The sequence below is a fragment of the Ictidomys tridecemlineatus genome, chromosome 14, assembly GCF_052094955.1.
Source record: "Ictidomys tridecemlineatus isolate mIctTri1 chromosome 14, mIctTri1.hap1, whole genome shotgun sequence".
Classification (NCBI taxonomy): domain Eukaryota; kingdom Metazoa; phylum Chordata; class Mammalia; order Rodentia; family Sciuridae; genus Ictidomys; species Ictidomys tridecemlineatus.
Genome location: NC_135490.1, coordinates 38,483,546 through 38,509,485, shown reverse-complemented (window position 1 = coordinate 38,509,485; position 25,940 = coordinate 38,483,546). Strand labels below are relative to the sequence as shown.

Here is a 25,940-nt window from a genome sequence, read left to right as displayed (position 1 = left end):
GTAGTCTCTGGTTGTTCGTTTGTGTAATCTGTTCTGACTAAAGGCCAGAGGACAGGGTAGACGCTGGCGGGTCACGTGACTCGAGTCTAGCGCTTACTGAGATCGCATTGCGGCTCCCGCCCCGGCGAGTTCTCGCCCCCGCGCGGCCGTTTCCGAGGTGACGGCGCATGTCTCGCCTCGCGTTGCCCCCTCTGCAGTCCCCCCGCCCCGCTTCTCCCACCACAATGAGGTCCTAAGATGGCGGTGGCTGCGGCGGTTGGCGCCGAGTACCTAAAGTAGAAAGGCGGCCATTGGGCTCTAGGCAGTCAGGGAACTTGTGGACCTCCCTGCTGTGGTCTCTAAGGGAGGAACGCTGCCAGTGGCGGGTCGTGGGGGCTGACCGCCGCTGCACCCTTGGCAGGAGCGGCTGCTTCGTTTACAGGTAAACGCGTTCCCTCCGCGTTCCCGGTCCCTGGCAACCGAGGACTGCGCGCCGCAGGGGCGGGAGAGCAACGGCTCTGGGACGCTTGACCCTGTTGGGCCCGACCTGGGACCCACGCCTCCTCGGTGTCTCCTGAGACTTTTTGCTGCCTCTTTTTCGTCCCCTAGGCAGACAGTCCGCCCCTCCCCCGGACCGATCGCCGCGATCTCCGAGGTGAGCTTCTGGGGACGCGTTGGCGACTGCAGACTCCCCGTCTCTCTTGTCGTAGACTTGGGGAGGATGTCACCCCGCTTCTGGGGTGCCCCAGGAATGCCCCCTTACGGGTGGAGACAGAAGAGCGAGGGCTGTCGTTTGGGTGTCGGAGTCGAGCTCTCAAAGGAAGGCCTTGGTGGCTGGAAGCCCCTTCATCGTGCTTCCTCCTACTCCACCCCCCCCAAATTCCATTCTGTGGGGCTATGGACGTCCAGGCTCCTGGGTGGAGAAGGGCAGACGAGGAGCGTCGTGACCCTTACAGGGTTGGGTTGGCCTGTGAGCAGCCGGATTTCTGCTCTCTAGTATTCTGAAAGGAACCGAGCGAGGGTCGGCATTCCTGACTTTGGACCAGAGGTGGTTTATTACTTGCGAAGGGAATGTTGATTTAATAGCGCTCTCTCCCTCCCACTCCTCCCGTTGCCCCTGTTCCCCATCCCTTTTGCAGATCTAGTTAGGGTCAAGAATTTGGGGAAATGAAATGATGAGTGGGATTTGGGAAACCTTGCTTACTTTGCAGAAACTGGCGTTTAGGGTTTAGGTATTTGGCCCCATTGGTGGGGGGGACAGTAGAGCTCACTTTTCATCCCGCAGCCCAACATCCCGCAGCTCACCTTGTTAGGATTTTTTTTTTTTTTTTTCTGGACGGTTTGAGGTTTGGGTCGGTTGAACTGTGGGGATCTTGTTTTGGCTTTGGAAAGCGGGCTTTCTGGGCGCCCACTTCATCTCCGCCCCTTAACCGCTTTCCAGACCCCGCCTTCGGGTATTCTCTGGTTACCCGAGTGGGTGTTGCACCTGCTCCTTTCTCTCCCTATCACCTTCCTGGTGCGGGCAACTGGATGCCGTTATAATACTGAATTTTTAAACTGAAGGTACACTTTGTGTTTACATAGAGACAGGATTATTTTGTTATGAAGGAGCTAGCCTTGCATTTTTCATCATCGTATGACCAAAGTTCTTGAATAGTGATAGAAAGTTAATGACTTGATCAATCAGAATCAACTTTCTCATGGATTTTTCAATGATAATAGGAGTTAGCTGTTTTTATTACTATTACAAAATAGATGTTAAGATATCATTTTACAGTTTGGTAGGGTGTTATAGGTTTGGGGAATTTTAACATTTAAATGCACTGTTTTCCAAAAGAGTTAAGGTAGCTTAAGCTTAAAAATACAGATAAATTATATTTTTATTCTTTGTTGATTTCCTAAATATATTTTAGACCACAAATGTAATATTTATTATTCTCTGCTTCACAGTGTTAGAATTTACTGAAGTGATTTTTTTTTATCTTATGCAGACAACAACTTTAAAGTGTGAAGCAGAAAAGGAGCTGTTTCTGAGCTGCAAAACTTGTTTCTAAATAGGTAATTTGACATTATATTATTTTCCTTTGTATTATAGCTGAACACTTTATGATGGAGACTGGTATCCAGTGTATGATTGAGGGCTGTACAAACATTCTGGGGCTGCTGCCTTGTTTGCTCTGCTTTTTGGCATATTATTTTGGCCAGCCTTCCATACTATTCCTAATAACTAAATAACTAGAATGGTTTGTGAAGTATCTTCTCAAATTTCACAGAATTTCCTCAGACCATGTGAGTTCAAATTTATTGTATGACAACTATTAGTATAACCTCTTTCAAAATCCATTTAATCTGAAATGTCCTTCCACAGTCTGCTAATTGGTTTTATCTTTTATTCATAAAACTGTTTTTTAAGTTTGTTATACTTGTTATTGAAATTCTTTTAGTTGTTTAAAATTACTTTTAACATGAATTTTTTGTGCCTAGTGCATTGAAACATGTTAAGTCATTACTAGGGAAAGTTCATTCAGGGAAAGTTAAGGGCACTTTGGAATTTAAATGACTAAAGGTTGAAGATCAGAAGAAATTATGTCAAAACCACTTTAGAAATAATTGGTCTTTAAAAATATCTCAGAATATGAATTTAATTCTACTGTTAAGATTTTTAAAAAGCCTATTTTCAAAATTTGTTTACTATATTCTTGCTTTCTATGAAAGCAACAGATTTTCAGCTTCCCTATGAGACTGCTGTGTAGAAATACAAATTGGTAGTTGATTTATATCTTCATTATAATTCTCAGAGTGTGTATTTGTTTTGTTTCGCTTTTTTCCTGGAAGACTATAACAGAATAGGACAAGAAAAATGGTTAGATGTGAGTGTGTCACAGGTTTTAACAGATGCTTGCTATGTAATAGGCATTTAGTGAAATAAAAAGAATTATAAAATTAATTTTCCTTTTAGCACATTAGGGAAGATAGATAAAAGAAATAAAAATAATGATAATAATCAAGTTAATTCACATTGGAAGAAATTTTCTCTTTTTTATATACCTTTAATTAATTAATTAATTTCATGTGGTGCTCTCATGTGGTAGGCGAGTGCTCTACCTCTGACCCCAACTTTCATTTTCTTAATAGGGGATGTAGCCTTTTGAAGTAAATGGTTTTGAGACTTGAAAAAAGCAAAGGGTTTAGAATGATTACACTAGTGAATTTTGTGTGAAACTAAACAGGAGAAACATAGACTATATTTATTTTATAAATCTAGTTGAATGCTCTGGTGTACTATGTAATGACCATAAAATACTGGAGATAAGACAGTGTACAAAACAGTCAAAGTGCTTTACCTCATGGTAAAGTGTATATGTATAGAATATAGTGTACCTTAATAGTGGGCACAACCAATGTCATTATTATTTCCTCACTGTTTGAGAATTTGAGGGTAGAAGCAACAAAGTAGGTAGTGGGCTTATCTAGAGTTATCAAAATGAGAAAATAGAAGAGAAAGTTGATGAAGCTAGCAAGATGTTTTTAGAATGCATTTACTTGCATTTGTGTTTGGGTAAGGAAACCAGATTAATACATTGAGAGAGAAAAAAAGATCAAGGGACTAGAAAGCATTTGGGGGAGAGCCAAGAGCAAGGTTAACAGAAATGAGGCAGTGAGAAAAAATATGAGAGAATTTATGAACAGAAAGGAATTTATTCAGAATTTCTCTGAATAAATTACCAATTCAGGATGAAAAGGTATTGGAATAGAGAAGATAAGATGGACATTGATATTGAGGCCAGAATCTAGAAAAAGTATTGTAGATGTACAATTCATGAACACAGGAGACTAAAACTAGGAGCCAGTTGTTATTAAGAAAAGTGCCTTGGGTAAGATAATAGGAAATGGTGTCCAAGACAAGAGGAGAGGCATTTTTTATGAATAATTTTTTAAAAGGAAAAGTTAAACATTAAATAAGAATAGTCTGCAAATAGTATCCTTTTAGGAGAATAGGAAAAATAGCATCTTTGTTTTGTCTTATTACTGGGATCAGAACAAGGGGCACTTTACCACTGAACTACATCCCCAGTACTTTTTGTTTTTTATTTATAGGCAGGGTCTCATTGAGTTGCTGAGGCTGGCCTCAAGCTTGCAATCGCCTTGCCTCAGTCTCTCAACTTACTGTGATTATTGACATGCTTCACCACATGCCGCAGGCTGGAGGCAGCAAAATAACCGGGGGGTGACGAGCAACTTGTGTACATTGATACAGACTCTAATAACCACACCCAGCAAGTAGCACGTTTTTTAAGAAATGATTACTAAAAAATAGTGCTTTTAGGGGCTTTGGGATTTTACTGAAGCCAAAGTAGCAGGAGGAATGTTTGGGAATAGATGGAGGATGTATGGGGAGTTTGTACTGGTCCAGTGGAAGAGATAATAGAGTTGTTATTAGTGAGTATGGGATGGAATGGCATTGAAAATAGGGATTTGAGATTGATGGCAGTACCAGGGCTTAGTGATTTTTTCCTAGGGAGGATATGTAATTCATGTAAGGAATTGATAGATTTTAGAGATAGTTGTAGGAAGGAAGAAGTCTTAACAATTAGAATTTTTTATATTGGGAGATTAATCGGCATCGATGGTTCACACTTGCTTTTGTAGAAGGCAAGAGTATATTAAACAAATTTTGTTGGCATAAAATATCCTATATAAATATTAAAATGTATACCATAAAGCATTGATAATGCTTGAGGAGATATATTTAACCTGATTTAAATATTATGTAATGTGTGTGTATATATCAAAACATCATGTTACCTTATTAAGATGTACAACTTTTTTGTTTTTATGTTATCAGTTAAACTTTTTTTAACTAAAAAAATAAATATAGTTATACCATTGGTAACTGTACCTTAAGATAGACCTAATACAAAGCTTGATATATAGTAAGGTCAAATTTTGGTTGATTCAAATTAAGCAGTATATATTTTTGAAATTTATCCATCTCTTCCCAATTTATTTGCAGTGTTAGGCTTTTTTTTTTTTTTAATTTGAAGAGGGTAATTATAGAGGTATCTTAAGTCCTAGAAATTTATTTAAAAATTGAAAAGTCTCAAATTTAAAAAGCAATGGATGGATCTGGAGACTATCATGCTAAGAGAAATCAGTTCCCAAAAGGTCGAATGGTCTTTCTGATAATGTGGAAGAAAGCTAACCCATAGAAAGGCAATAAAGTGGTGGTGGTGGAGGGTGGGTAGAAGTTCACTAGATTAGACAGTGGGGAATGGAGGGAAAGGAGGGGGGATAGGAAAAGTAAAGACAGTGGAATGAATCTGACATAAGTTTCCTATGTACATACGTGAAAACATCACAGGGAATCCCACCATCAAGTACATCCGCAAGAATGGGTTCCTAACTGCAATAAGATATATTCTATACTTGTATAATTATGTCAAATGGATTCTACTGTCATGTATAACTAAAAAGTACCAGTAAAAAAATGGAAGTACAGAGAATTGAAGAAATTCCTCAAATGAAAATTTAGTTAAATTACACATAATACTAAATACTTTTACATTTTCTCTCAGTTTTCATTAAAAGTGCTTGGTTATATACTATATTAAATCTTTCAAAACAGGCTGTTTCTTTTTTATAATCAGTAGAGGAAACACCCCGAATAGTCCAACCTTAAGAATATCCTTTAGATACATAAAATTCCAACAATTTTTATTTTGTGACTAATATTAAGAGAAAAAACTGTCCTTTCTACATTACTGAGAATTTCCTAAAATCTTGATTTTACCCCATTAGTTGAGAAGTAATGTATTTTCAGAGATGCTTATAAGTAATTAAAAAAATTATTTTAGTTGTAGTTGGACACAATATCTTTATTTTATTTATTTGTTTGTTTGTTTTTATGTGGTGCTGAGGATCAAACCCATTGCCTCATACGTGCTAGTCGAGCGCTTTACCACTGAGCCACAACCCCAGACTGCTTATGAGTAATGTAATGCCATTGAAAAAATAATACCTTAACTTTAAAAATCCAGGGGAATTTTTTAAACTTAATTACTTGATTATTTAAATCTTTTCTTTACCTTGTGTTTGATTGATTGATTTAGGTACTGGGGATTGAACCCAGGGACCCTTTAGCACTGAACCACATTCCCAGCCTTTTTTATTTTTCATATTGAGACAGGGTCTTGCTAAGTTACTTAGAGCCTCACTAAATTGCTGAGGCTAGCCTTGAGTTTGCAATCCTCCTGCCTAGGCTTCGCAAGTAGCTGGGATTATAGGTGTGCACCACCATACCCAGCTCTTTTTTTTTTTTTTTTTTTTTTCAGTTTTTGGTGGACACAACATCTTTATTTTATTTTTATGTGGTGCTGAAGATCGAACCCAGCACTCGGCACATGCTAGCTGAGCGCGCTACTGCTTGAGCCACATCCACAGCCCACACACCCAGCTCTTTACTTCATATTCTTATTTCAAAGTCAAACTTCAGTTGTAGGTATTTTCATAGTAGTAAAACTGTGATATTCTACTTGTATATGATGCTTCTCTCTAGTAAGAATTCTGTAATAGGATTTTCCTTTAAAAAGAAAAAAAAATTGCTGGGCACAATGGTGTGCGCCTGTAATCCCAGAGGCTATGGAGGCTGGGACAGAAGATCTCGAGTTCGTAGCCAGCCTCAGCATATGGCAAGGCACTAAACAATTCAGTGAGACTCCATCTGTAAATAAAATACAAAAATTGGGCTGGGATGTGGCTCAGTGGCTGAGTGCCTCTGAGTTCAATCCCTGGTTTAAAAAAAAAAGAAAGAAAGAAAAATCATGGCAAGTAGCTTAAAATTGCTATAATGTATTTACATTTTATATTTTTATTAGCAAGATAAGGAAGCCCAGTAGGACTGTCAAAATTAGATAAGTGAAACTCACAAATTTAACTGTTTCAACTTCCTTTAGTATGAGTAAGAATGCTTCTTTAAAGTAAAAGAATTTTATTCAGATGTTCATTCTTTCATCCATTACCCATACCATTTGTTTTTAGCAGCTTCAACTGTCTCATCTCATTGTATGTTGAACCTGCCTGTCAAGATCCCAATCTTGGATGAATTCAGTGGAGAATTTATTACAAGGCCTATAAGCATTTTTGGAGAAGAAAAAAAAATGTAATGCATGTTAACAAACTAGTGAATGGTCTCTGGTTTCACCTAAGTACTTAGTGCTGCCTTTAGTCTTTCTGTTCGACACTCTTTCTTTTCAGATCTCGCAGCCACTGCATCTCACCCTTTAACCTTTAACATACAATCTTTCCTACTTCACAGGACTTGTGATCTCCCGCAGTTTCCTAGTACTGAATCTGCTAACCACCGTCCAGTTACATCCTTTCCTTTCAGAGAAAGAGATGTTCCTCTGTCTGTCTAAAACTAATCATTCAACTACATGAATGGGATCCTAATTAGAATAAGTTAAGCTCCATGTATGTGTAATATGTCAAAACACATGCTACTGTCATACATAGCTGAAAAGAAATAAAAAATTAAAAGCTAATCATTTTTCTTTTGCCTTGGATCCCAGTTGCTCGTATTTTCTCAGAGACTATATCCAATCTCCTTTCTCCGCTGCATCTTCAATTTTACCCTCCTTAGGCTCTTCCTGACAAATTTTAAACATGCTTAGGATAGTTCCATTTTATTCTTCATGATCATTTCTGCTTGCTTCTCTTCATGGATTAATTTCTTAAGACTGTTGTCTAGTGATTTCCTTTATTTTTTTCTCCTTTCTCTCAATAATGCATCCTAATTATGGAATTGAACTCATTGCTTTGCTGAAGTTGCTCTTACCAAGGTCAGAGTAACCTTGTTGCTAAATCCAGGTGGACACTTCTCAGTGCTTTTCTTATTTGACAAAGGTAACATTTGGTTTCTCATCATATGCTTGTCCTTGGTAAAACACCCTCCCCTCCTTCTTGGCACACTTCCTGTTTTCTGTCCTAAACTCTGTGCCTTCTTGCTGTCCTTTTCTTCTCTCTCTCTAAATGTGAATGTCCTTTAAGATTTAATCTTTTCTTACTCATCATCTTCTTCCTGAGCCCTCTTGCCCACTTTCAAAGTACTTTTATTTATGACTGGATGACTTACAGATCTATCTCTGTAGCTGAGATTTTTCTTGTGAGAAATGTGTATTTGCTTACTAGATGAATTTAATTGGGTGTAGCATAAGTACCTCAAACCTAATATTTCTAAAATTGAATTCATCATTCTTTTCTCTCAACAATTAAAACTTGTTTCATTTCTAATCACTTTGACATGATTATCATATACCTAGTTGCTTAAGCTAGAAACCTGGGATTCATCCTGTAACTGATTCCTCATCTCCCAATTGTAATAGTCTCCAAGTTGTATTGATTCTACCACAGAAATCTTGCTTGAATTGGTCCCCCTCCCCTGCCCCACTTTACTGGAGATTGAACCCAGAGGCACCCTATCACTGATTTATATCCACAATTCTTTTTATTGTTTTATTTCTATGATCTTACAAAGTTGTGTAGACTGGCCTCAAATTGGGATCCTTCTACCTCAGCTTCCCAAGTTATTGGAGATACAGGTTTGAGTCATTGTGCAACAGCCAGATTTTTTTTTTTTTTTTTTTACATTTCTCTTTACATTCCTAGTCTTTTGATTATGGGAATCTTTTTATTATTCTAAATATTAATTTACATTTATAGGTCTATAGATTAAAATATAGAGGGCAGAGATCCATATTTGTTTTTTAATTTTTTTTTAGTTGTTGATGGACACAATACCTGTATTTATTTTTATGTGGTGCTGAGGATCAAACCCCTTGCTTCACATGTGTTAGGCAAGCGCTGTACCACTGAGCCACGACCCCAGCTGAGATCCCATATTTTTAATGGTGTCTTTGACTTGCTACTCTTTTCTTTCTTTCTTTCTTTCTTTTAATATTTATTTTTTAGTTGTAGTAGGACACAATATCTTTATTTTATGTATTTATGTCTATGTGGTGTTGAGGATTGAACCCAGGGCCTCGCACTTACTAAGCAACTGCTCTTTTACTGCTGAGCCACTACCCCAGTCCCTTGCTACTGTTTTCTACATTGTATAGGGGAGATAATTTACTATCTTTGAGAAATCTGCTGAATGTTCATGTTTTGAGAATTCATCCAAATGTAATTATTTATATTAGTAATTTGACTTCTGTTATGTGCCTTTAAATTACATTTGGTATCATTATTAAGTTAATATTCTATATGGCAATTGCAGTATAACAGTGAACAAAATTATTTTACTAACAGTAGATAAGACTTTAGTAAATAGTCTTTTAAAAGATTTTTTAAAATTCTATAATTTTTTCCCCAAATAATTATAATGTACAATTTTTGAACTGTTTTAGAAACTTACTTAATAGTATTTAGTCATTGATATATAAATTCACCTTTAGAACAAGTTCTTCATTTAAGGGTTTTTTTTTTTTTTTTTTAAATATCATGGATTGAACTGGGGTGATTAACCACTGAGTCACATCCCAGCCCTTTTTAAATTTTTTATTTTGACACAGCATCTTGCTAAGTTGCTTAGGGCTTCACTGAGCTGCTGAGGTTGACTTCAAACTTGAGATACTCCTCCTGCCTCATCCTTTGAGTTGCTGGGATTACAGGTGTGGGCCACCACCGTAGCTGGCTATAGGAAATTTATTGTAATTCAGAAATAGAATGTAAGACCTTCTCCAAATATATTGTTAATTAATTTATCTTAAAGTGAGTTTACTTTATTGTTGTTTTGACAGAAAGTAAAACATGTAGGTTGGGGATGTAGCTCAGGGATAAAATACTTGCCTAGTATGTGTGAGGCCCTGGTTTCAACCTCCAGTACAAAACACACAAAAGTAGAAAGAACAGCATACTGTATTTGAAGAAAAAGCTAGCATATGAGAATTTTTACTTAAATATCATAATTTAATCTTCTAACCTATTTACTTATTTGCAGTACTAGGAATTGAACCCAGGGCCTCTTCATGCTGGGCAAGTACTTTAGCACTAAACTATATCCCTAGCTGTCTAATTTGCATTTAAAAACAGTTTCCTTTGGGGGCTGAGGTTTGTGGCTCAGTGATAGAGTGCTCGCCTAGCATGCATGAGGCACTGGGATCAATCCTCAGCACCACATAAAAATAAAATAAAGATATTGTGTCCACCTAAAACTAAAAAATAAATATTAAAAAAATACAATTTCCTTTTAATACTATTTTTTTTTTTTTGGTCAGACTAAGGATTGAATTTAGGACCCTATATGCCAGGCAAGAACTCTGCCACCAGATGTTTTTAGTACTTTCTAAAAAGTGCACTAACACCTCTATTGCATTTGTATTTTTGGAGCTCCTTTAATATTACTGACATTAATATTCATGTCATTACTTCTAGAAAACAGTAGTTGCAGAACATTTTGTTTAAATGAGTTGTTTCAGTTCACTGGAAATAACTCTCTTAGGGTATTAACTATTTTAAAAGGCCCTAAGTATACTTCTAGGTTAAAAATAATACAAATGATTGCTTAAATATATATAAATCAGAGAAAAGAGGGGAAAAAGTAATCTCATTTCTACCCTGTAACCAATAATTAGTTTAACAAAAGCACTTTAGTATACTTCCTATTTTTTAAAAGTCTGTATACAATTTTCATATTGCTTTTTCCTCTTAATATTATGTGACTTTTTACACTATAAAGATGTTATGTTGTTTAGCCTTTGTAATTATATATTTTAAAGGGGGCTTAGTAGTCTACCTGTGGGTATAGGACAATTTGTCTAATAACATGCATCCTGTCATTTGACATTTAGTAAAATCTTAAATTTAAGGTTGTATTCTTAGGTTGGATATGGAGATTTATAAATTTTAGGTCAGAACTCTGTTTTAGTTCTTGATGCAGTATTGCCAAAATACATTTCAGAAAGATTATATCAGTTTATGTTCTCATCATAGTATCTGAGTGTTCCATTTTCCCTTTACTCTCAACCAGGATTAGGTAGTATGTAATTTATATGAAATTAACAAGTTTAATAGAGTCTTATTTTAATTTGGTGCTGTACTTTGTTAATATTCTTTATTATTTTATGTTTACTTTTTTTGTAATATCCTTAATTTTTCATGTGCTAAAGGTATTAACTAATCTTCATATTTGTTTGATCCTTTTTCCCCAGTTTGTCATTAAGGGTTTATTCTCAGAATGCTTAAGATTAACTTTTTTGTTCTTATTGTAGTGGTGCTGGGATTGAGCCCAGGAACACTGTACCACTGAGCTACATCCCTACCCCTTTTTTAAATTTTGAGACAGAGTCTCACTAATTTGCCAGGGCTGTTCTTAAACTTGTGATCCTCCTGCCTCAGCCTCCTGAGTATTCAGGATTACAAACTTAGCCATCATGCTTGGCAGGATTTATTTTTATGTGAGTAAAGTCTGTTGAATTTTTTTTCTGCGTGTATGTGTGATTTCTTTTTTGTTTTGTTTGTTTTTTGTTTTGGTACCAGAGATTGAACCCAGGGGCACTTAACCACTGAGCACATCCCAGAACTTTTATTTAGATTTTGAGACAGGATATCATTATGTTGCTTAGGGTCTTTCTGAGTTGCTTATTAGCCTAGCTTTGAACTAGTGATCCTCCTGCCTTAGAATCCTGAGTTTCTGGGATTACAGGAGTGTGCCACCATGCCTTGCTCTGTATTCTAAGTTTAGTAAAGTCTGTATTTTTAAATCCATTCTATTTTCTTATTTGTTTTTTAATTTTATATGAATTTTTGTCTTATCTGTTTTTAATTTATTTACAATATTTGTGGTTTAAGATAGCTTTCCTTAACATTAGGAGGATTAAACTTTAATGCAATAAGACATTTATTATTTACTATGAAATTAACTTCCGTGTAGAATAGTATCAGGATATGTCCATGGGAGAAATGAGAAAATAATGACTGAAGTCATTTTTCTATGTTCTGTGTTTGAGATAAAGAATTCCAGTTAAGAAAGATTACCAAGGTTCTTAATAAGTCTTGAAAATTGTTAGCAAATTGTCCTATCAACTGAATAATCCTATGTTGTAGAATTGTGAGGATAAAGTGATATAATGGACGTAAAGTATTCTGTGTGGTGCTGAGTATTTTCTTTCTTGAGCTGGTACTAATTTATATATAGATATTCATGGTTGAATGTTTTAAATTAATTCAGTACCCTCCTGACCTCTACTTGCTTTTATTTTCCATATACCAATATTTGTTCTGGCTTATTTATTTTTCCAGATGAATTTTAGAATCCTTTTTCAAGTTTAAAGAAGGATCCCGGTGGGATTTTTATTGGAATTACATTAAACATTTAGAAAAATGATATGATTGCAATATTTGGACTTCCCGTTTAATTACCTATTATGTTCTTTTATAGCATGTAATAGTGTTTCTTCACAAGGGGAAAATTATATTATTCTTAGATAATTTGTGTATATTACTGTAGCATCATTTCCCCTACATATGTAACTATATATTTGTATATTTTTTTGTGGTACTGGGGATTGAACCCAGGGTCCCACACAGATGCCAGGCAAGTGCTGGACCACTGAGCTATATCTCCAAACTTTTTAAAATTTTATTTTGAAACAGGGTCTTGCTACGTTGCCCAACTTGCCTTAAACTTGGAATCTTCTTGCATTAGCCTTCCAAGTGTCTGGGATTACAGGCATGTGCCACCACTCCTGGCTTCCATTATTTTTTTTGAGTGGGTATTGGTAATAATTTGAAGTTCTCTAAATTTTTTAATGCATGTTCTTTAAGAATATCACCTTTTTTCAATATTGATATTCATATTTTTTCTTTCTTTTTTTTCATAGAACTTTTGAAATGGTGCTTACTAAATTGAATGTGGCATTCTTATTTTGGCTTTTGTAGGATTGTCCTTCATGTCTTATTTTATGTATAATGTTGACTGTTGGTTTTAAATATACTTCTTTTCAGCTATTTGGAGAGTTATTAATGTATGCTATTTCAAAGAATACAAACAGTTTTAATATATATAACTAAGGAAAATCTCAGTGTATTTGTTTTTAAGATTTTCAAATATTTGTTGAATTTTATCACATCACTTTATTTTGAGAAGATAAGATTTAACTTGTTATGTAATCTGTTAATGTAATATGTATTCTAATAAACATTCTAGCATTAAAATATCCATGGGATTAATCCTGTTTAGTCATGGATGATAATCTTTTTGCTTTTATGCTGCAGCAAATGGATCTTAGAATTGAAGCAGTTTGGATTTGTAATCTTTTTTGCCCTTTTAGCACAATGACTATAGTAAAATTATCTAACTCTTTTGAATATTATTACTTTTGTTTGTAGTCTAATGACTCTCCCTGTCCCTTAAATTTTAGATAAAATTATCTCAACATTTCCTACTCCTACATAATTTTATAACTATTGGAAATCCAGAGTCCTCTACTAGATTATCTAGAAATCTTTTCTCATGACCATTTCTGCTTCTGAACCTTTGCTTCCACCATTGCTACTTCTGTTTCTAGTCTCTTTAACCCAGGTATGACATTAAGTTCTTGTCCTTATTTTCACATGCCCAAGCAAAAACTCCCTGGGGAGCTTGGTAGACTTCAGCAAATAAGGGAAGCTATGGTTACTACATCACTGTTCTTAAAATGTATTTTAGCCATTGCACTCTTGGATTTTATTGGCCCTTCACCCCACTTTGATCTGCTTTTGTCTCCCCACCTTCTTGTCATCTTACTTAATGTTCTGATATATCTTGTTTCTCCTTGTTCCATGCAGAGTAGTTCTAACTTTTTTGGATCTTTAGAATAAAACTAATGTCAGTTTTCTTGTCACTTTTATGCCAAGTTCATTAACAGTGCACTGGTTCTGTTAAAAAGTTCTTTCCTACCTATTTTCTTTACGTTTTAGGACTGTGTTGAGTAAGTTAAAATAATCTTAAAGCATGCCGTGCACATAATGGATATACAGAGGGTTTCTTTTCCTTCTCTACTCAAGCTGCTTAACTCATGATAACATAATATATGATAGCACCTAAAATAAAGTTGATGTTGTCTGTAACATATGGTTGATAGTGCTGCTTTTTATTTTCACAAAATTAGTGTTTCAGAAATTCCTTTATGCTGAGTTTCATAAAATGATTTAAACATTGAAACTTATTTTTATGTGTTAAAACCCTTAGTTTTTACTTGTCTTTCAGGAAATAAATTGTTAAAGCCAATATGGCCACAGGAGGAGGTCCTTTTGAAGAAGGAATGAATGATCAGGATTTACCAAACTGGAGCAATGAAAGTGTTGATGACCGACTCAACAATATGGTATGATATCTTACTATTGATGGTGTTGTTGATTTCTAATGTTAAAATGCAGCTTTCTCCATATCAAATCTAACTCACTGTTTATTAACATTGCTAGCTAATATATTAAGGTACCCTGGACTATTCATTATTAGTTGAAGACCCTTTGATTATAACTAACAAATCAATTTGACTTAGCTTAAACTAAAAAGGAGATTTGTTATAAAGGTGTTTTATGGAAACCATATGAAGGAATATAGGTGGATTTTAGGGAAGGGACTGGAAAAAGGAACTGGAAAGTTGTCAAGAATCCACTCTTTTTCTACTGTGGCTCTGCTTCTAAGTACTTTTTTTTTTTTGGTATCGGTGGGGTTGAGACCAGTGGTGGGTTAATCACTGAGCCACATCCCCAGCCCTTTTTTACTTTTTATTTTGAGATAGGGTCTAGCTAAGTTGCTAAGGCTGACCTCAAACTTGAAATCCTCCTGCCTCAGTCTCCTGAGTCACTGGGATTAAGGCATGCGCCACCATGACCAGCTTCAAAGTACTTCTTAACCCAGTTTTCTCTTCGCAGACTAGGATTATCTGCTTCTCTGGTCCATGAAGTTAAGTGTAATTGCCCCATCATTTTAAAGTTTTCAGTTATGGCTGCAATTATATGCTGATTGGTTATCTCTTATTTCCAAATTGAAAATTTGGGATAAGATTTTCCCTAATTTGGATTGCATATGTATTTCTTTTCCCTTCAGCTATGGCCAGAAGAGAGTAGGGTAAGTATAAAAGGGTTGACAGGAATACCTATATATGGAAGGGACAGTTCATAGAGAGGCAAGTTTTATTATAAATGAGGAAAGTAACCCAAATGGTTTCATTATAGTAGTAACTAATATGGATAAGGTAGGAATTATAGATGTTTTTGTTGAATGAATTAGGTTATGTGGGTGTAATTAATAAAAATATTTTATAGCAATAATGTTAAGCATATTTTAATTCTGTGTGTGGTATTATATAATACATCATTGTCTATAAAAATAATAGTTACATTCATTGCTTACTAAATGTGAAGCACTGTATTAGATGTTTATGTATTTCATTTTTAATCCCATTTTAAAGTTTAGGATTTTAGGCATTAGGAAGCAGTCTGTAGTAAGTTAAATAAATTGCCTAGGGTCACCCAGTAGAACATTTCTTTAAAAAAACAGTAATTATTTTAGAACCCAGGTTGATTTCAGATCTGTTGTCTTTTTTTATTGTGCATGCTGACTTCAATCTAAAGGAGACCAGTAAACGTGTCTATAGTTTATTTCACTATTTAATTTATAAATAGAAAAAAAATTTAAAACGCTTTTGAAAATGTTTAGATTCTAAGGTTGAGATTTGAGGATTTGTCAATGATGTATAATAGGAAAGTAATCTATTTTCTGAAGGATAGGCTGTGATTTGGCATAGATACAATAATGGGGGGAAATGGGTTAATTGACATAAATGTCTCTAAGGTGTATGTTTACACAAAAAGTGTTATTGCCTTAATCTTAAGACTGATCAAAGATTTTTAAGCTTATCAAATTATTTTCCTGATTTGATAGAGGCCAGATTAACTTATGCTTTTACTTTTTTAAAGGATTGGGGTGGCCAGCAGAAGAAGGCAAATAGATCATCAGAAAAGAATAAGAAAAAGTTTGGTGTAGAAAGCGATAAAAGGGTAACTAATGAGATTTCTCCGGAGTCATCACCAGGAGTTGGAAGGCGAAGAACAAAGACTCCACATACATTTCCACATAGTAGATATATGACTCAGATGTCTGTTCCAGAGCAGGCAGAATTAGAGAAACTTAAACAACGGATAAACTTCAGTGACTTAGATCAGGTTTGTGAATTATTTTAAAAATCAAGTTTTATCTATGGGGAAAAGTTGAAATTGATTAAGTAATTTCTCTTAAGAATAAAAGATTGAGTGTTGTGGCTGTGACTCAGTGGTGGGGTGCTTGCCTAGCATATGTGAAGACCTGGATTGGATCTTCAGCACTACATAAAAATAAATTAAAAAAATAAAGATATTATATCCATATACAACTAAAAAATATTAAAAAAAAGAATTGAGCCTTGTACTTTTTAAAAGATTTCTGTGCTGTGGAAAAAGAATTTTAATACTTGATGATACTACTATGTCTTTTGGAAGAAAACAGGTTTTTTTTTTCTTTGTTTTTAATTGGTTCTTTTAAGTTGTACATGACAACAGGTTTCATTTTGACATAATTTTTAAAAGTATGGAATATAATTTGTTCTAATTCAGTCCCCAGTATGTCCCCTTGCCCTCCCCTCCTCCTTCCCCCTGTTCCCTTCCCTCAATTCTACTGATCTTTCATTTACTTATTTTTTTAATTAATGTTTTATGGGTTAACATGATGGTGAGATTCACTTGTAGTATTCATGTATGAACATAACAAAGTTAGGTCAGATTCAATTCTCTTTCCCCATCCTATTCCTCCTTCCTTCACTTCATTCTCCTTTGTCTACTCCACTAATCAATCTACTATTTTTTTTTCTTTTAAGTCCCCTCTTCCCATGCCACCACCCAACACTTATTTTGGGTTAGCTTCTGCATATCAGAAAAAGTAGTCTATTTTTGACTTTTGGGGACTGGCTTTTTTCACTTAGCATGTTAGTCTCCAGCTCCATCTATATACTTGCAAATGCCATAATTTCTTTTTTAAGGCTGAGTAATATTCCATCACATATATATACCACATTTTCTTTATGTATTCAACTGTTGAAGGGCACCTAGGTTGGCTCCATAGCTTAGCTATTTTGAATTGTGCTGCTATAAACATTGGTGTGGCTACATCACTGAAGTGTTCTGATTTTAAATCCTTTGGGTGTATACTGAGGAGTGGAATTGATGGTTATATAATGGTTCCATTCCTGTTTTTTGACAAATCTTCATACTGCTTTCTTGAGTGGCTGCACCAATTTGCAGCCCTACCAACAATGTATGGAATGTACCCTTTTCCCCGTGTCCTTGCCAGCATTTATTGTTAATTGTATTCTTGATAATTGCCATTCTGACTGGAATGAGATCAAATTTCATTGTAGTTTTCATTTGCATTTCTCTAATTGCTAGAGGTGGGTAACAGTATTATTTCTCAGCTTGCCAAAGACATCTTTCTGGAGTTTATTACTATGCTAATAACTAATGTAAATTATTTCATTATGAAATTAAATTTTGCATGATACTAACTGAATAACATTGTTATTAAATAAGTGGAAAGGGAAGGCACAGTGGTGCATGCCTTTAATCACAGTGGCTTGGGAGGCTGAGGCAGGAGAATTGAGAGTTCAAAGCCAGCCTCAGCAAAAGTGAGACGTTGAGCAATTCAGTGAGACTCTGTCTCTAAATAAAATATAAAACAGGGCTGGAGATGTGGCTCAGTGGTCGAGTGTCCCTGAGTTCAATCCCTGTTGCCAAAAAAAGGAAAAAAAGTAAGTGGAAGTATCCAGTTTAGCTTTAGCATATTTATTGGTTAAGTGTGGGATATGCTAGATTACCTAAAATACAATTATACCAATTTGAATTGGATATGTATTTCTTTTCCAGGTCGTCTGTGACCAGGAAAGGGTAAAATAAGGTTAGCACGAATATCTACCCATGGATTGAGGTGTAGAGACAGTTCATAGAAATATGAGTTTTTAATTATAAAAGAGGAAAGTATCTATGAATGGCTTTGTTGCAACAGTAACTGAATCTCGAAATATGGATAAAATAAGAGTTTGTGGATGTTTTTGTTGAATGAATTATGTGGGTATGATTAAATAAATAAAAATATTTTGTAGTTAAAACTGACTTGTATTTATATAATCACTGAAATAAAGCTTAGATGAATTTTTATTGATCTAAAAGCCAATAGACATGATAATGAACTCTTGACCAATGTTTTACTGTCAAATGTGCTTTAAAGAGAAATGTTTCCACATTTACAGAAAAGGGAAATTATTAGTTAATACTTAATTTATATCAGATACTGAACTGAATACTTTTTTCAAAACAGTGCTGCACATAGGTCTTTATGCTGATGTTAATATTAAATAACATTGATTCGTTGGTTCCAAAGACTATAAAAATTCTGTAAGGAAATAACAAATAGCAGTATTAATTATAAATATGGCCCATAAGTTCTAATAAGTCACCTAGACTAATTTTGTTCATATTCATCAGTTGTCTGAAGAAAATGAGAACTAGGAAGTGCTAATTAAATTTTGTAGATCTGAAGCTTTTTCATATTTTATTACAAAGCTATGTCTGCTGAATCAATACTTGATGGTGAAGCTAAGAACATTCCAATTTTTAAAAAGTGGTTAAAGATTACTGTTTGTGATTTGATTTCATTTTCATGTATAGAGAAGCATTGGAAGTGATTCTCAAGGTAGAGCCACTGCAGCTAACAACAAACGGCAGCTTAGTGAAAACCGAAAGCCCTTCAACTTTTTGCCTATGCAGATTAACACTAACAAGAGCAAAGATGTGGCTGCAAGTCTTCAAAAAAGAGAAGTGATTGGATCAACACAATGTAAAGAATTGTTTGCTACTGCTTTAAGTAATGACCTTTTGCAAAACTGTCAAGTCTCTGAAGAAGATGGTAGAGGAGAGCCTGCAATGGAGAGCAGCCAGGTGATAAAACTAGTTTATTTTGCTTTTTTTCACAAACCTCAAAGAATAAACATTAATATTTAAAAACTATATTAGTTATGCACATAGGAATTTTAGTTAGGTGGAATTAAAGTATTTCCCTGACCCTCTTCCTCAATATGCCAGATAAGTAGAATAAATATTTTTTAAACTAAATGATTGGAAATATGGCATATAGGTTCACTAAGATTTCTTTTATTCACAAAATAATGAATGGCTAATTTTGGTAAAGGGAGATTAGAAACAATGTGATTAATAGATTTTCGCTAATTATTTTTTAATGGTAGTATTTTTAAAAGTACTTTTCAAAGTATAATACTTAGGCATAAAAGAGAAAACATTAGAAGGAAATTTGTATAAATAATAGTTTCTTTTATAACTAGTATTTATCAAGTAATATAAGGTAAAATAGTTTTGCAATTTACTTTCAAATTGATAGTAATTTTTAATCTTGCCAATTATATTGATTAAAATCCAAATTTGATTCAGATTTTTTGCATGTATGGATTCATATAATAAACCTAGATGTACCATTATTCTTTTTGAAGTAAAAATCTATAAAATTGTTGCTATTGAGATGATTATGTTAAGTTTTACATGTTGTGTGTCATGCTATTTTTCTTTTTAATATTTCCCCTGCAGATTGTAAGTAGACTTGTTCAAATTCGTGACTATATTACTAAAGCTAGCTCCATGCGAGAAGATCTTGTGGAGAAAAATGAAAGATCTGCTAATGTTGAACGCCTTACTCATCTAATAGATCACCTTAAAGAACAAGAAAAGTCATACATGAAATTTCTCCAAAAAATTCTTGTAAGTTTTGTATCTTTTTATAACATCGAGTTATTTTTATAATAAATCACTGATGACATTTTGATGCTATCCTAGAGGAGTTAACGTATTTTCAAAAAATCTTGCCACCCATTATAACATTTTACTGCCCTTTTTAATAGTTGTATGATTTATACCACTAAAATATTTCAGGCTAGAGAAAATGAGGAGGAGGATGTTCGGACTATAGACTCAGCTGTGGGATCTGGTTCTGTAGCTGAGAGCACATCGCTAAACATAGATGTGCAGTCTGAGGCTTCAGATACCACGGTAAGCGGCTTTTTGGTAATTAAAGTGCTGGAAATGAAGGTTTAAACTTTCCCCCCATTTTTCACAGTGATATTTTATAGGCGTTCTTTAATGAAAAGTGTATTCCAGGAAGAAACCCTCAAACTGTTAATGCTGTATGTATGTTTTAGTGGAAGTTTAAAATTTTTAATTATATTAAAGTACTTTTTAAAAAAAATTTTAATCTTTATTTTGCTTTATTTATTTTTATGTGGTGCTGAGGATCAAACCCAGTGCCTTACATGTGTGAGGCAAGCGCTCTGCCACTGAACCACAACCCCAGCCCACATTAAAGTACTTTTGATGGCTAATTTGAAAATTTAATAATTTCTGAACTTTAGCTTTCAGAAATAGTTTTTCTAATTTGTTTAAGTATAATTTTACTAATTTTAGGAGGCATTGGATAAGTTAAAATTTATTGTGGATGTAAGGGCTATTATAATCACTAATGATACCCATGATTACTAAGTCTATAATTTATTGGAAAAGTATTCATGTTATTTGCCATTGGGGATCATTTTAAGGATATTAGGATTTTTAATTTCTCAAGCCCTAGTTTGGTTCTGTAGCAAAACCAGATGATTGAAATATTTAGATAGAGTTTAAATAGGACAGGACAGCATTTGCATTATTATTTTTTTCATAGTGAGAAAAATACTGTATTTTGTGTGTGGTACTGGAGATTGAACCTAGGGGTGCTCTACCTCTACCCAGGACTTTTTATCTTTAATTTTGAGACAGAGTCTTGGTAAGTTGCTGAGACTGTTCTTGAATTTGTGACCCTCATGCCTCAGCCTCCTAAGTTGCTGGAATTACAGGTGTGCATCACAGCTCTTGCCAATACTGTAATTTCTGACTGAAAAATGAAATTTCTTTTGAAATTTCCAAAGCATGAAACCATGCTTTGGAAAATAATAATTTACAGAACTTTTGAGGAAAGGTTTGTAGAAAAGACTTTACTCACAGATATTAGTGTGCTTTAAAACTAGTATACTTGCAAGCATTTTTATTTTAACAGATACACCTATACGTTAGTAAACTTTAAAACCTATTACCAGTAAAGATTTTCTTTTGAAAGGATAACCATATATATATATATATATATATATATATATATATATATATATATATATAAATCTCCTGTTTTTGAGATTTGTTCCAAAATACCATTCAGCATTAGGAATTTGAGAGTTTGTTTCCTTTTAGTATTCACCTGCATAGTTATCTTATCTGCCTCCTTTCTCTTCCCTGCCCTTCCTAATTTGAAGAGGGAATTTGAATGTTTTTTGTTTTTTTTTTCCTCTACCTTGCTTTCACCAGGAAATGCTCAGAAGGCTTGATCCAAACAGTTGTTGAAGAATGGATTCTACTATGGGGAAATAGTTTTTCTATGTACAGTGGTGCTGGAAATAATTTCTTCCTTACATACCAGCAGAAATGGAAGGGTTGGGGCAATGTGGATAAAAAAATTTATTGGAGAGGGGTGGGAAATGATATAGTTGATTATTATAGTTTATATTCTAATTTTTGAAGTGTTCACCATGATGAGAATTTTTTGCATAATAACATAAAGCCATAACATTATGGAAATTGCTTAATAATATGTTGTAGGATAAATGTTAAAATATGCTTTAACAGCTTTGTGTAGCTAGGATATGATATTTATTAATTATAATAAGTAACAATTTAGTCTAAAAAATGTAAAGTTCTGATTGATTTTATTGCCACGTTGGGTGGGGGTGGATTACTTTTTTAAAGATGAACTGGGTAACTTTTGTGTTTATTTAAAAAAAGACTGGCTTATATGTTAAACAGAAGTTTGTATTAAGAAATTAATATGCTACACTATTTAATAAAGGAGGCATCTTTTAGTCTGAGAATTCGGCCGTGCATTGAGGACAAACTAGGGAATTCAGCCTCACGAGAACAGGTTTCAGACATTGACGTTACTACAAGTCCAAAAGGGAAAGGTGACAGACCTCCTCAGAATGACAGGGAACTGAGGCCTAATAGGAAATATAGCCGAAAACGTGGATTTCCCTCAAAGGTATACTTCACAATATTAACTTGGGAAGTCTCTAAGTAGCACCTCTTTTGTTCATATTCCTTTTCTTTATTTGCTTTCTGTTCTTGCTATTACTCTTAAATACATAAATTATTAACATGGTTAATTATTATACTGTAACTTGCTTTGGTAAAATGCTATCCCTTAGCATTTTTATTTCTTTCTGCTTTCTTATATACCTTCCCATGGATTATATGTGGCAGCTGATTTTAATTTACATTAACAAAGGATTTAAAGTGTAATTTGATTTCCTTTTTTTTTTGTTATCTAGGCTCAAAATACCTAACATTCTTAAATCCAGACTATTAGTCAGGTACCTTTTGTTTCTGATATTAGTGTTTGTGCATTATGATACTTTTCATTTTGTCTTATTTTCTGAGGTAATTCATTAAAGAAAAAGAAAATTGAGGGCTGGGGATGTGGCTCAAATGGTAATGCACTCGCCTGGCGTGCGCGGGGCATTGTAGATGTTGTGTCCACCGAAAAACTGAAAAATAAATATTAAAAAAATTCTCTCTTTCTCTCTCTCTCTTTTCTTTCTCCTCTTTCTTTAAAAAAAAAAGAAAAAGAAAATTGAGCAAGCTATTAGCTTTCTTCTCTTTGTAAGAATGATAAGCTTTATAGTTGTTTATATTTTTGTTTTTATTGGAAACTTTTTTTTTTTAGGAAAAGTAATTATGTAGTAGACTTGTTTATTAATGTTTTTGCTGGGTTTCTTTCAGTGTTTGATTTAAATGTTCTTTCTTTTAATTTTCTATGATTTGCATAAAGGTATTGAACATAAGTTTATGTAGTTCCACCTGAAACAGTTTGGATAAAAATAGCATTCATAAAAGTATTTATATCCTTTTGCAAGAGCAAAGTGTTTTAATAATTGAGTATATACAATATTAATTTCATGTTTTATTAATAGCTTATTATCTCCAACTGGATCTTTCTTTTCTATTTTGTAGATATTTATATTTTCTTTTTATGACTGTTGAAAAATCACAAACTTAATTCTAGATTTTTGGCAGTTTGTGTTTTTTGTTTGGTTTTGTAGAGTTCGAGGACACAGTTTGAAATCAGTTATGGGGATCTTGCAATTTAAAGTGTTAATTAAGTAAATGGTGCCCCAACAGAGGAGTAAAGTGGGTGATTATTTTAAAAACTAGTAGCAGTGAAGAGGAGAAAGTGAACATGAACCACAATAATATCCTTTGAAATTTTTGTCTCCTTTTATTCTGAATAGTAACAAAATTTGAGAGTTCACAGTACAGTCTAGTTTATCTTAGCTCTATTTTTATCCCCATAATGTGTTATTGAAAACTCTTTTCTATTCTTAAGTTTCTTTGAAAATTATTTTTATAAGTGAATTTGGAGTTTATTACAATTTGACTGTCTTTAATCTTGATTCTTAAGGTCATTCTAGTGAGGTTTTATTAGTACTTAGTTCCTAAAATGATTTTAATTTCCTAGGATAAAATTTATTCCCAACATTTGACTTTATTTTTTCCTCTGCTAAACAGAATCTATTATTCTCACCATTCCTTCCCTATTTTCTCTTTTTAGAATCCTTTCAAAATGTATTATGTTAGGAAAAAAAGGTTGAAGTCTGAGATTCAGAGTGGAAAACAACCTTATTAGTTGCAGCTTGATATGAAATAAGTAATATTCTGGTAACATTCACCTACAGAAGCAGATTCCATTTTATGAAATATTTTGTAGACATGATATTTTGCATAATTTTACAAAAGAAGCCTTCCACAAATACCCATACCCTCATTGTTTTCTTTTGCTATTATTTTTTCCATTTCTAATTATTTTACATGAGGTAGCCTTCTCTCTCCAACCAGCTCTGCCTCTTTAGAAATTGTATTTTATACTTCGTGTTTAGAACCCAAGCATAGTATTTAGGAGCAGACACTATGATGTAAAGAACAGTAAAAAAGAAACTAGGAACCTGACTTAGCTTAATTGTGCCCTTGGACAAATTACAGCTTTATCTTCTCTGGGTTCACAGTTCCTCACTTTTCACATGAAAAAATTATAGTAAAAATTGTCTGAAACTGTAAAAATATATTTGGATCTATGAATAATTACCAGAGGTATGCCAGATTAGTGAAAGAAAGGAAGACCTTGGACTTTCTGAAATTTGACTCACATATATTCAGTTTGGGATTTTATGACTAAGTTATTTGTTTTTATAATTTATCTGTTAAGTAAAAATGTAGTTTTATTAAACTCTTTTGAGTTTAAATAAAAGTGATACATACCTCTAATCCTAGCTACTGAGACAGGAGGATCTAGGTCAGCCTGTACAACTTAGAGACACTCTTCTCAATGTAAAAAATAAAAATAAGAAAAGGCTGGGGATGTAGCTCAATGGTGGAATATTTGTTCAGGGCCCTCTGTTCAATCCCCAGTACTGCCAAAAAAAAAAAAAAAAGTATACATTTGAAGGATAGATATAATCTTGACTTCCTTTTTGTATTTCTGTTCCAAGTACCTTCTGGGCATGTTTTTATTCCGAGGTAATTTTATTTTCATTTTGCCATCCTCACTTTCTTTGCATTTGTTCATAGTCTACACCTCTTCCTTTTACTCAGCTTTTGTAAATATCTGTCTGAAATGTTATTTACATGGGTACAAAAGTTATTAAGTGGTGATAGAACTCCACAAACTTAAAAAGTTGTTGGAAGTTTATTTTTGGATTAATGAAAAATATGAAAATTGTTGTAGTTCTCTCATTATCTCATTCCAATGAGATAATGTACCTGTTTTGTTCTTTTTTTTTTTTTTACATTTTACCAATGACTGTTGAAATTATTGTGAAATGATCTTTTACCAAATCTGAGAGGACTATTGACAATTATTCCTAGTGTTCCAGGTTTTTTCCTAAAACGTAAAGTCTTGAAATATGCCAGAACTAAGAAGATGATTTTTTTTAATAGGGATGAATATAAATAACAAATATATATTAAATAAATATATAAATATAAATAACATCCTTCCTCTTGTGTAGGATGGTAGAAAACTGAGTAAACAGTAGTTACTTTGAAAAGGGTTGTAGTTTATTAGGAATTCACAATAGAAAAGCCTTCAGTAAGTAGCAGGCTAACCAAAATTATAGATTACTTCTGTCCTATGTACATAAAGTTTAGAAATAGTCCAGAACAAGTAGATATGGCACTGATCAGGCTCTTCTGATGTGGACATTAAATATTTTTATCATAAGTCGATTTCCTATTTTATTTCTTAGTCACATATGTAAAATGTTTTCACAGTTACGCATTCTTAGTCACAATACTGATGCATTCTATCTGGGGAGTTAAAGAAAAGAGGCATTTACATAGTACTGGGAAGGGATGTCATCCAGAAAGAAACTTACTTTGAGCCATCTGTTGTTCTCCATTATTTGTCCAGAATTCAGGTGTACATATGAAAAGTAGATCAGTATGTTTTTTCTTGAAATCATTGAACTTTTTTACTCCCCTTAGTAATTTTATAGAGGGGGCGAGGATCACTTATTTAAAATATACAAAACCTCCAACAAAAATTTGTTAGCAAGACAAATTTAAAATTGCCTAAATAAAACAAAGGTGAATATTTTATGTAAATGTTAGGTAAAATCATAGAATTTTTAAATTAAAAAAATTATGGTAAATCACTGACGAAAAATACTGAGATATATTTAATGCATAATTTATCTTAAAAATTATTGTTTTGGGGGTTATATTTAAATTCATATCTTTGACTTTTTTTTTCTTGT

The 25,940-nt window shown here is 33.8% G+C and overlaps 1 protein-coding gene across 12 annotated transcripts in view; it reads left to right on the top strand.

The window, feature by feature from the left end:
* The first annotated feature begins 37 nt into the window (after positions 1-37).
* Positions 38-25,940, top strand: part of Pcm1 (pericentriolar material 1) — a 92,091-nt gene continuing 66,188 nt past the window's right edge. For 3 of the 12 annotated variants that reach the window (XM_040267798.2, XM_040267795.2, XM_040267773.2), the window contains exons 1-9: positions 40-421; positions 589-634; positions 1,971-2,037; positions 14,225-14,342; positions 15,943-16,188; positions 18,718-18,987; positions 19,648-19,818; positions 19,990-20,106; positions 21,983-22,171. In XM_040267798.2, the coding sequence (XP_040123732.1) occupies positions 14,247-14,342; positions 15,943-16,188; positions 18,718-18,987; positions 19,648-19,818; positions 19,990-20,106; positions 21,983-22,171 (1,089 nt within the window). In that variant the 5' untranslated portion in view covers positions 40-421; positions 589-634; positions 1,971-2,037; positions 14,225-14,246. Of the gene's footprint in view, positions 422-588; positions 635-1,970; positions 2,038-14,224; positions 14,343-15,942; positions 16,189-18,717; positions 18,988-19,647; positions 19,819-19,989; positions 20,107-21,982; positions 22,172-25,940 lie in introns of all 12 variants that reach the window. The other 9 variants (XM_078031075.1, XM_078031074.1, XR_013430322.1 and 6 more) reach the window with 8 other exon arrangements.